Source organism: Barbus barbus, assembly GCF_936440315.1.
Source record: "Barbus barbus genome assembly, chromosome: 13".
Lineage (NCBI taxonomy): Eukaryota > Metazoa > Chordata > Actinopteri > Cypriniformes > Cyprinidae > Barbus > Barbus barbus.
In genome coordinates this window covers 5,008,527-5,020,649 of record NC_136741.1, presented here as the reverse complement: position 1 = coordinate 5,020,649, position 12,123 = coordinate 5,008,527, and the positions used below count along the sequence as shown (strand labels likewise).

The window sequence follows — 12,123 nt, the reverse complement described above, 5'->3', positions numbered from 1 at the left end:
CTATAGAAACTAAATTAAAGTATATTTTAGATTATCCGTCATTACTTTCAGCAGTAACCAGATTTTAAATACAATAGAAATAATTATGAAATTACATATAAAGAGCTACAACCCCAGTTCCGGAAATGTTTGGACGTTTTTCTTTTATTTGAATAAAATGAAAACTAAAAGACTTTCAAATCACATGAGCCAATATTTTATTCACAATAGAACATAGGGAACATAACAAATGTTTAAACAGAGAAATTGTACACTTTTATCCACTAAATGAGCTCATTTAAAATTTGAAAATCTCAAAAAAGTTGGCACAGGGGCAACAAAGGGCTGAAAAAGCCAGACATTTTGAAAAGATTCAGCTGGGAGAATATCTAGCAACTAATTAAGTTAATTGACATCAGGTCTGTAACATGATTAGCTATCAAAGGGATGTCTTAGACAAGCAGAGTCTTTCAGAAGTAAAGATGGGCAGAGGCTCTCCAATCTGTGAAAGAGTGCGTAAAAAGTTTGTGGAATACTTTAAAAACTACGTTTCTCAACGTCAAAGGCTTTGCAAATCTTTATCATCTACAGTGCATGTCATGATCAAAAGATTCAGAGAGACTGGAGAAACCTCTCTGCGTAAGGGACAAGGCCAAAGACTCATCAGCATGATTCTGTTATTGACATTACTAAATGGGCCCAGGAATACTTCCAGAAACCACTGTCGGTAAACACAATCCGCTGTGCCATCTGCGGATGCCATCTAAGGCTCTATTATGCGAAAAGGAAGCCACATGTGAACATGGTCCAGAAGCGCCGTCGTGTCCTGTGGGCCAAGGCTCATTTAAAATGGACTGTTTCAAAGTGGAAAAGTGTTCTTTGGTCAGATGAGTCCAAATTTGACATTCTTGTTGGAAATCAAGGACACCGTGTCCTTTGGGCTAAAGAGGAGGGAGACCTTCCAGCATGTTATCAGGTTTCAGTTCAAAAGCCAGCTTCTCTGATGGTATGGGGGTGCGCAATTGCACATGGTATGGGCAGCTTGCATGTTTTGGAAGGCACTATGAATGCTGAAAGGTATATAAAGGTTTTAGAGCAACATATGCTCCCCTCCAGACGACGTGTATTTAATGGAAGGCCTTGTCGATTTCAGGAGGACAATGCAATACTGCAAAACCACATACTGCAGCTATTACAACAGCATGGCTTCATAGTAGAAGAGTCCGGGTGATGAATTGGCCTGCCTGCAGTCCTGATCTTTCACCTATAGAGAACATTTGGCACATCATTAAATGAAAAATATGTCAAAGACGACTACAAAATCTTCAGCAGCTGGAAACCTATATCAGGCAAGAATGGGACCAAATTCCAACACCAAATCTCCAGAAACTCATAACCTCGATGCCCAGACGTCTTCAAACTGTTTTGAAATGAAGAGGAGATGCTACACCATGGTAAACATGCTACACCATGGTAAGCATCAAATTTGAAATGAGCTCATTTTGTGCATAAAATTGTAAAAATTTCTCAGTTTAAACATTATTAAACACAGATGTTATGTCATCTATGTTCCATTGTGAATAAAATATTGGCTCATGTGATTTGAAATTCTTTGAGTTTAGTTTTAGTTTTTATTTTATTCAAACTTAAAATATGTCCCAACATTTCCAGAATTCGGGTTGTACTTGGTTCCTACTTAAATGTGGCAAAAATGGGATTTAATATAAATTTAAACTATAAGGCATTTTGATTTAATTGCAGTAATCATGCAGTTAAGTGTCTGAAAACATTAGATTCAATTCACACCTGAGTGTATTCTTTTAAAGTTTTTTTCTTTTCCATACATACACTTTTTAAAAGTGTGCTAAAGTGTACTTTTTCCACAAAGCCCTGTGCTGTGTTATGTTAAAAAATAAATGCAGATAATGATGAATAAGGAGTTTAAAACTGGACAGCTGGCCTGCATGTAGCATGTCCTCACTGGGATGTTTATATATGAAATATGAGCTGAGAACTGAAGTAAGCATTCTCTCTGTCCTCCAGAAACTTAAAGACAAGGCCCTGGGAACATGGAGAGTCATAGATTCACATCAGCACAAAAAAGAAGTGAGCTTAGTGGCCAGTCTCGGGCAGAGCAGGCTAAGAGATTCTTAGGAAGAAACAGTTTAACGGATCATGAACTGATATATTGATTGCAGAAGACAGAGAAAGAGATGCTGGAAATGACAAAGTTTTAATAAAAAAGAAAGACTACAAAATAATAACAAAGTGTGAGGTAGGTGGTTTAGATAAGTGGGGAAAACAGTGTGAGCAGAGCAAAGATGAAGATTCGTGTAATGCAGATCTGGGGCTTCCTGTTAGCGATGATGGGCTGGATCTTTGTCGCCTGCTCCATGGCCATGGAGGGCTGGAAGATCTCCTCTATCGGAGGGCAAGGTGGAAGCTCCGTCATAAAGGTGGGCTGGTACTGGTCCAGTCTGTGGAGGGCATGCTTCACAGACTCCTCTTCTACATCCAACTGCTACGACTTCCCCGTGCTGTGGTCTGTGGAAGGTATGGACATTATTAAAGTCTTTGAATGTACATGTACAATTTTTTTATTTGCTAAATAAAGAGAAAAGAGAAAAGATGTTAAAAGTGGATCTTGGAACCATCAATGCCATATGTGTGTGTGTATATATATATATATATATATATAATTATCATTTTTATTTAAATTTCAATTAAATGAATGTACCATATTTTAGTTGGATTCTGTTTTTATTTAATATTTAGTATTTTTAAGGGATTTATGGTATTATATACATATAATGTATACAGTATATATACATATATACATATCGAGGGGTGAGAATTGAGTGACATTTTTGGTGAAATGGAGATATATACATCAAATGAAAGCTCTTAATGATCTCTTTCTACTAGAAAAAGTACTGTCATCCATGAGTGTACAAATTTGTATTATAAACAATTGAATCAGTACACAAAGTCAGATCAAACTATGGTAACATTTTTGTTTTGTCTCTCCTGTTAAGTTGGTGAAATGTCACTTACGCCCTCCTGGTTCTCACCCCTCGATATGGAATAGTTATCCACTTATTACCTCTTACCAACTATTTGAGCATAGAACTGGAAATGAAATGTACTTAAACTGTTGTAAATCTTGAATGTTTTAGCTTTGTAGCTAAAGAAGACTTGACATTATTGCTGAAGTCTAAAAAGTTGAATTGACACTAAAAACAATATTACAGTAGTTTATATTATAATGACAAAAGTATAAAAATATTTCATATGAAATATATATTTTCCAAAACATGTTTTACTAAATTAAAACTCCATGAAAATCAAAGCCATAAATCTAGTTGTGTTCCAAAGTTGAGGTTGATATAAAAAAAAAAGTTTTCTGAAAGATTTTGGTTGGGCGCAGTACCAAGTATTTCCACTAAAAGAAATTTGCTTCCCATTCATTTCCAATGCGGTCATTTTTGACTGCCAGCAGTACAAGTGTGACTTTTTTTCCAGGACCATTTAATCTTTTCAAATGTCTATAATTGTGTGTGTGTGTGTGTGTGTGTGTGTGTGTGTGTGTGTTCACATACCAAGTGCCAAAACCTTTACCAAGTTTCGTACCATTCTGATTAAGAAAAAACAACAAAAAACAAAAACAACAAAAAAACAACTATTAAATTAATAAAATAAAAACATAATAATAAAAAAAAAAAAAAAAAAAAAAAAAAATTTGGTCAAATAGGCCCGGAGTGTGAGAGTTCAGTGTGCATTGCAAAAAGGGTTATTTATAGTTTTTAAAAAGTTATTTAGATTATTGTTCTTCATAAATGTTCTTCATTGTAAGATTTTTTTTTTCTTTTAAACACTGTTCACTGCAAGATTCTTTGGGGAAACTAAAATGTCATTTTTTTTTCTATGGACAGACAGAAAGACATAATATATATAGATATAGATATAATACATTTGGATCTTGGATGTTCAGGTTATCTTCAGATCGTGAGGGCTCTGCTCATGTCTGGGATGGCTGTTGGAGTGCTGGCCTTCATCCTGAGTCTCGTTGGAATGGAATGCACTTACATCGGAGGAAAAGACAAAGAGAAGAACCGATCCGTGTTCACAGGAGGCATCTGTCACATAACAAGTGGTAAATGTCTTCATAATATACAGCAGAACCGTTGTAAATTAGGCTTGCACATTTACTGTGTCTGTTCTCTAAGGTATGCTGGCTGCCTCTGGTTATGCACTTTATGCTCAGCATGTTTCTGCAGAGTATTTCAACCCCAGATTTGATGGACTGCAGTAAGTATATGAAGATTTTTTTATGGAAGGGTGTTTCATGGAGTAAAAAAATTAAAAAGGTAGCATGCGACTTGCAATTCTGAGAAAAAAGTCAGAATAGCAAGACATAAACATAAAAGTCAGAATAGTGAGATGTGATCCTAGAATTCTAATAAAAAAGAATTTCTATCTCACATTTCAGATTTTTTCCCTCAGAAATGCATGAAAAAATCCTAATTGTGAGATAAGCTGCAATTACCTTTTCTTTGGTGATGGAAAAGATCTTTCCTACTTTTATCATACAATGTGTAGATCATAGAAAGAATCCATAAAATTAACTGTGCAAATAAAACAATGTTCTCAATATTTCAAATGCTGTATTTGTAATATATCTCATATTTAATTATTCATTGACTAACATTCAAAAATGCATCAATGTTTCAGATTTGACTTGGGAACTCCCTTGTTCCTTGGATGGGCCGGATGTGCTTTTCAGATCACCGGAGGGACTTTCTTCCTAGTTTCAGTCTGCAAGATCTGGTCTCAGACGTACAGCAGGTAAGAGTGCAAGGTCAGAGTCATGGAAACTTTCTGGTACAGCAATTTATAGTTTAGTTAGCTAAATACACTTTGCTCTTTTACACTGGCACTGCATTTTTTTCATGGAACCCAAAAGCAGAATTTTGAAGAAACTACACAAAGCTCTATCCCACTCAACAACAAGCCCAACAAGATTCAATGGCAAGAACAACACCTTAGAAATGTTCATTTTAATCTTGCATTTTGGAACCCATTTTCAAAAGCTGATGTGTAAATGAACAGCCAATATGCATTAAAAAGTTTTCTTTTTTAGTTGAAAACTGTCATGTAAATGCCCCCAAAAATTCAGTACTAAATTTGCTGAATCATGATTATTTGTGAAAATTTTTGTACATTGATTTTGTGCACAAATTTATGCATACACACATTTAGTGCAGTAGACTACTGTAACCATTCCCTGATAGCACACGCACATCTCAGATACGTCTATATTTGAAGTGCGTTTTTACATCTGGAAGATGTATTTTTAAAGTGTTTGCTGAGGACGTATCCTTTCAGACGTCAAATAGACATTTGGAAAATGTCTTTATGATGTTTATTATTTAGAATGTATGAAAAACCGACATCTTAAAGATGTTTGTACATCACAGCAGATGCCTTCCAGATGAAGCAATCTTTAATAGACACCTTGCAGATGTATGTGTGCCATCTGGGTTGGGTTATGGTGGTTTGGTATGGACTTTTGTTGTATGGGATGACATTAAATTAAACTTTTGGTATGAACCATTCAATAAATAATTCATAAAATGTTTCTCCTCAGCGCACCAGTTCTCAACGTTCCTGTCGTGGAGAGCAATGCCTTGCGTTCCTCTCACACAAATGTTTCCATCATATCTGAACTCTCCACAAAATCCAACGTATCAGTCGTATCTGAGCTGTCCTCAAAGTTTGAAACAACAGCTCTGTCAAATGTGCTATCAAAGAGCACACATATCTCAAGAACTAGACGTCCCTCAAGATCCAAACGCTCTGATAAATCAAGAGGCTCTATCAAATCATACGTGTCACGATCAGTGAGCTCTTCACAGTCCTCAAGGATCAGCAGATCACATTTAAACAGCAAGAAAGCATCCTCTCCATCTGGAGCCACTACACATCACTTCATCAAGAACTCCTACCTCTGAGACACTGAGCTTGGATTATTGAACCTGGTTATGGAAAACAATGAACTCAATGAAAATCTCAATGACCTCTCCAGATCATGGATTTAAATGCACAGATTTTTGTAACATGAAATTAAAATTGTTAAATGAGACTGAGCTGTCTGGAATCGTTTTGTGCATAAATGTCATTCCAAATGATTATTTATTGATGGATTCATTCTTTGAGAAAAGTAGATTGCATATTAGATATAGAGAGTATAACTGCAGAACTGTATAACTGAGAGTATAAATGTGGAACAACTGTCTGTGCTTTGTCAGATCTATTTTTCTTCAAAATTTAATTTTATGTTCAGTTGATGAAATGAAAGAATGCAAGATGACAATAAAACATTTTAAGACATACTAAAAACATTTGAAATATAACATTCCATTTTTTTGTGGATTGTGAGTCTATATGAACCCGATAATAATATTCATTTTTTGGTCGATTTTCCATCCGCAACTTATAGCTAAGCTTTTGTGGTTTCTGAAATGTTATTTGAAAATGTTGAAAATATATGCTTATACACACGTGGTCAGAATTGTTGGTACCCTTGGTAAATATGATCAAAGAAGGCTGTGAAAATAAATGTGCATTGTTAATCCTTTTGATTTTTTATTTAAAAAAAATCACACAAATCTAAGCTTTCATTGGAGAATACAAATTTAAAATGGGGGGAAATATCATTATAAAATAAATGTTTTTCTCTAATACGCATTGAACACAATTAATGGCACCCTTTTATTCAATACTTTTTGAAACCTCCATTTGCCAAAATAGCGTAGGAGTTTTCTTGTATAATTCTCCTTATTCTCCAACGAAAGGTTCGATTTTTGTGAATTTGTTTAAATAAAAGATCAAAAGGATTAACAATGCAGATTTATTTCCACAGCCTTCTTTGATCATATTTACCAAGGGTACCAACAATTCTGACCACGTGTGTATGTTAAAAAAAATCAATAAAGAAAATCATACTCTCTAAAAAAACTTCTAACTTTCTCTACTTTCTAATTGTTTGAGTATTTAAACGCAATATTTAACTATAAATTAAATTAAGTAATTATTTCTTGCATACATTTAACAAAATAAAAATTTCAACACTTTTCAACCCTGTGTAACACCACGCCAGCAGAGGGAGCTCTCGCCTGAGTTTTGACTGTGAGCTCTTCCTCTGTAGTTACTTCCTGTTTGGTGGCCATATTTACCTGGCCACCACATTGCATCTTTACTAAGTATTGCCAGTTTACCCTGCTTTACCAAGCATTTGTATCACTGTCTAGTTCTCCTGTGTATGACCGGTTTTCCTGTTTCTCTTGATTTCTCTTTTGGATTGCACTTTTGCCTGTTTGGACTTCCTCCTTGTGTATTGACCTCACCTCTTGCCTTGCTGACACTGAGTTTGGATTTGTGGAACTGTTTAATAAACCCTGCATATGGATTCTACTTCGGCTTCCGCCTCAACTCCATTACAGAATACTTCGCCACCAATGAATCCAGCGGAGGTTTCTCAGCTCCTAGCAGCTTTCGCTTATCAGAGCGAGTTGTTGCAAAATTACCAGGAACAACTCAACAAACTGCAATCCGCAAACGACCATTTAACCCACTACATTCAATCACTTCCTTCACCCTCCACATCAACGGTAAGACTGGCGTTGCCAGATAAGTTTGATGGTTCAGCAGGACAATGTCGGTGGTTTATTCGTCAAGTCCGTATCTATGCGGAAAGCCAAAGAGATCAGTTTTCTTCTGAGGGAAGTAAATGCACGTTCCTTATGTCTTTGTTATCTGGCAAAGCGATTGAATAGGCTTCAGCGGTTTTAGTAGATGGATTCACAATTTCGATTGTCTTTTAAGTATCTGTTACAACAACTTATTGAAGTATTTGAATATCCTGAGGGGGGCAAGGATATTTCTACGCAATTGCTTCACATGTCACAAGGGAACCGCACGGCTGCAGATTTTGCCATTGAATTTAGAACTCTTGCTGCTCAAAGTGGATGGAATGATGTGTCATTGAAGGCTGTGTTCAAACAGAGTTTAAATTTGGAGCTTCAGGCTGAGTTAGCCTGCAAGGGTGAGGACTTAAAATTTTCTGCATTCATCACCATGGCCATCAAAATTGATAATTTGCTGAGAAACACACCCAAGAGAAAATCCACTCGACAGCCATTTTTTTTCCCTCACTGCACCCTCTGATCACCAAGAGCCCATGCAAATAAATTATGCTCATTTATCTGATGAGGAGAGAACTTGACGCCGCCAACAGAATCTGTGCTACTATTGTGGTGAAACAGGCCACGGTAACGTCGAGTGCCCACACAAAGCCTGGAGGTCCGTCTCTGCTACCAGCCGGGTGAGTGTTGATCAATTCTCTCTACCAATCTCAAAGTCATTTCTCATTCCTGTTCGGCTAACTACTAAAGACGGTCCCATTACTTTGAAAGCGTTGATTGACTCCGGTGCCGCCTTGAATCTGATCAACAAGGATATCGTCAAGAAGTACAGTTTAACCACACTAACTTGTGTGCCCACTATTTGCGTCACCAATGTCAACAATAAACCCGTTGAGGGAGGTCTTACCAGACAAACTGCAACTGCTCAGTTACAGATTGGATTCTTCCACAGAGAAAGCATTTCTTTCTATATCATTGATTCACCCCGATATGAAATCATCCTAAGATACCCCTGGCTATCCACTCACGATCCTGTATTATCCTGGAATCTTGGAGAATTGACTCACTGGTCTGAATTTTGTCGAAACCATTGCATGCCTGTCAATATGCCTCAACCATGTCTCGCAACATCTGCTGAAGATCCAGCTCCTGCCTCCAGTTTTAAAATCCCTGCCTACTATCAGGACTTTTCAGATGTGTTCAGCAAGAGCAAAGCTTCACAGCTCCCACCTCACCGTCCCTGGGATTGCACCATCGATCTTCTGCCCAATGCCATGCCACCCAAGAGTAAGGTATATCCACTAGCACACCATGAATCCAAGGCTATGGAAGATTACATTGAACAGGCTTTGAACCTTGTTTTATTAGGCCCTCTACCTCTCCAGCAGCAGCGGGGTTCTTCTTCGTTGAGAAGAAGGATGGAGGTCTACGATTGCATTGATTACAGAGGTCTCAACAATGTTACTGTAAAATTCCGCTATCCTCTTCCACTTGTTCCTGCCTCATTAGAACAGCTTCGAGAGGCTAAGATTTACACCAAGCTAGACTTGAGGAGTGCTTATAATCTCATTCGCATCAAAGAAGGGGAAGAGTGGAATACAGCTTTTCTCACCACGGGAGGTCACTATGAGTACTTGGTGATGCCGATTGGGCTAGCCAACGCCCCAGCTGTGTTCCAGTCATTTATGAATGAAATCTTCAGGGACATATTGAACCAGTGACGACATCCTTATATATTCCAAGTCTGAAGATGAACACATTGAAATGTTCGAACCATCCTCTCTCGTCTTCAAGAACACCAGCTCTTTGTGAAAGCAGAGAAATGTGAATTCTATGTACAGCACACCACTTTCTTAGGATATCACATCATGGAGGCGAGATGGATAATTCCAAGATTCAGGCAGTTACGGAGTGGCCTCAGCCATCAACAATTAAGGAACTTCAACGATTTCTAGGTTTTGCGAACTTCTATCGCCGTTTCATCAGAAACTACAGCATGATTGCATCACCGTTGACGTCTCTCCTGAAGGGGAAACCATCCAAGTTGAGATTGTCAAACGAAGCCACCGCCGCTTTCACAAAACTCAAATCAAGCTTCACTTCGGCCCCTATCTTGAAACACCCTAACCTGCCATTTGTACTGGAGGTGGATGCTTCAGACTGCGGAATTGGGGGAGTACTCTCACAACGTCATGGCCAACCAGCTAAGTTGTATCCACGTGCTTTCTTTTCAAGTAAACTTACTTCTGCTGAGAGGAACTATGATGTTGGTAACAAGGAGTTACTGTCCATGAAAGCTGCAATAGAGGAGTGGAGACATTGGCTGGAGGGAGCCAGTTATCCGTTTCAGGTTGTCACAGATCACAAAAACCTTGAGTATGTAAAAAGTGCCAAAAGACTAAATCCACGTCAGGCCAGATGGTCATTCTTCTTCTCAAGATTCCAGTTTACTGTCACATATCATCCAGGAAGCAAGAATAGTAAAGCAGATGCCCTCTCCAGGCACCATGATCCTCCCTTCCAAGAACATTCACCAGAACCTATCTTGCCTCCCTCAGTCATTATTGCCCCTGTAAACTGGGACATCATGGAGGAAATTCAAAGGACCACTCAACAAGATCCTCCACCTGCCGGGTGCCCACCCAACAAGCAATATGTTCCCCAGGTACTACGACAGTGGGTCATGCAATGGGTCCATACATCCATCAACTCAGGCCATCCAGGTATCTCTCGTACCATCAAATTGATCCACAATGCTTTCTGGTGGCCAGCAATGAATAGAGAGATAACCGATTACGTGAAGGTTTGTCAAATTTGTGCACAGTCTAAGACCCCAAAGGAACTTCCATCTGGTCTGCTGCAGCCTCAACATCCATGGTCCCATCTGTCAATTGACTTTGTGACTGATCTGCCCCCCTCCAAATATTTCACAACCATTCTGGTCATCATTGACAGATTCTCCAAGTCTGGTCATCATTGTCAAGATTCTCCTCATTCCCCTCAAGGGCTTACCCACTGCCATGGAGACAGCTCAAGTGTTATTTCATCAGGTCTTCCGAATCTATGGTTTACCCGAAGACATTGTTTCTGATCGAGGAACTCCGTTCACTTCCCAGGTATGGAAAGCCTTCTGTCGACAATTGAACATTAACGTGAGTTTGACGTCAGGATATAATCCTCAGTCAAGTTGACTGAGAGATTGAACCAGGAGATCGGAGATCAAGTTGAGAGATTGAACCAGGAGATCAGTAGATACTTGAGATCTTACTGCAGCCGGGAACAAAACCGGTGGGAGGAATTCCTACCATGGGCGGAATACGCTCAGAATTCCCTCACTCATACCTGTACAGGACTCACCCCCTTTGAACGTGTGCTCGGATATCAACCCCCTTTGTTCCCATGGTCTGGCGAACCCTCATCTGTTCCAGCAGTTGATGACTGGATACGTTGTAGCGAGAGGGTGTGGGACAGCGCTCATGTTCATCTTCAAAGAGCTGTACGAGTACAAGAACTCCAGGCCAACCAAAGAAGGCGTCCACATCCTCGCTACCAACCGGGACAAAGGGTCTGGCTCTCCACCAGGGACATCAAGCTACGTCTGCTGAGCAGGAAGCTCAGCCCAAGGTATGTTGGCCCATTCAAAATTTTAAAACAAATAAATGAGGTCACATATCAGCTTGAGCTTCCTGCTAACTACCGCATCTCTCCATTTTTTCATGTCTCGCTCCTCAAATCGGTCCACCCGAATGCCGACCCCAACGCTTAGTCCCAAGAGCCACCACTTCCGACGCCACCCATTGACGGATCGCCAGCTTATAGGGTGAATCTGTTGCTGGACTCAAGGCGTAGAGGGGGTCGGCTTCAATACTTGGTGGTTTGGGAGGGCTACGGACCAGAGGAGAGATCATGGATACCTGCTTCTGACATTCTGGACCTGAATGTGAATTTCATCGAGCCAGGCCCGACCATCCAGCTCCATGACCACAGGGACGTCCACGTAGAGCGCCAGGAGTCGCTCCTAGAGGGGGTGGCGTTCTGTAACACCACGCCAGCAGAGGGAGCTCTCGCCTGAGTTTTGACTGTGAGCTCTTCCTCTGCAGTTACTTGCTGTTTGGTGGCCATGTTTACCTGGCCACCACATTGCATCTTTGCGAAGTATTGCCAGTTTACCCTGCCTTACCAAGCGTTAGTATCACTGTCTAGTTCTCCTGTGTATAACCGGTTTTCCTGTTTCTCTTGACTTCTCTTTTGGATTGCACTTTTGCCTGTTTGGACTGCCTCCTTGTGTACTGACCTCACTTACCTTGCTGACACTGAGTTTGGATTTGTGGAACTGTTTAATAAACCCTGCACATGGATTCTACTTCGGCTTCCGCCTCAACTCCATTACACCCTGGAACTAGCAGAGTTGTGAACCACTGACCTGGAGGATTTAAAACTT

General features: G+C 39.5%; 1 protein-coding gene across 1 annotated transcript; it reads left to right on the top strand.

Annotated features, from left to right (window-relative positions):
* Nucleotides 1–2,058: 2,058 nt before the first annotated feature.
* On the top strand, nucleotides 2,059–6,373 carry LOC306879331 (claudin-10-like). Its single transcript, XM_079432175.1, has 5 exons — nucleotides 2,059–2,532; nucleotides 3,971–4,132; nucleotides 4,206–4,287; nucleotides 4,711–4,824; nucleotides 5,627–6,373. Exons 1-5 carry the CDS (start codon nucleotides 2,301–2,303, stop codon nucleotides 5,988–5,990), a joined length of 954 nt encoding a protein of 317 aa, XP_079288301.1. The 5' UTR covers nucleotides 2,059–2,300; the 3' UTR covers nucleotides 5,991–6,373.
* Nucleotides 6,374–12,123: the final 5,750 nt, after the last annotated feature.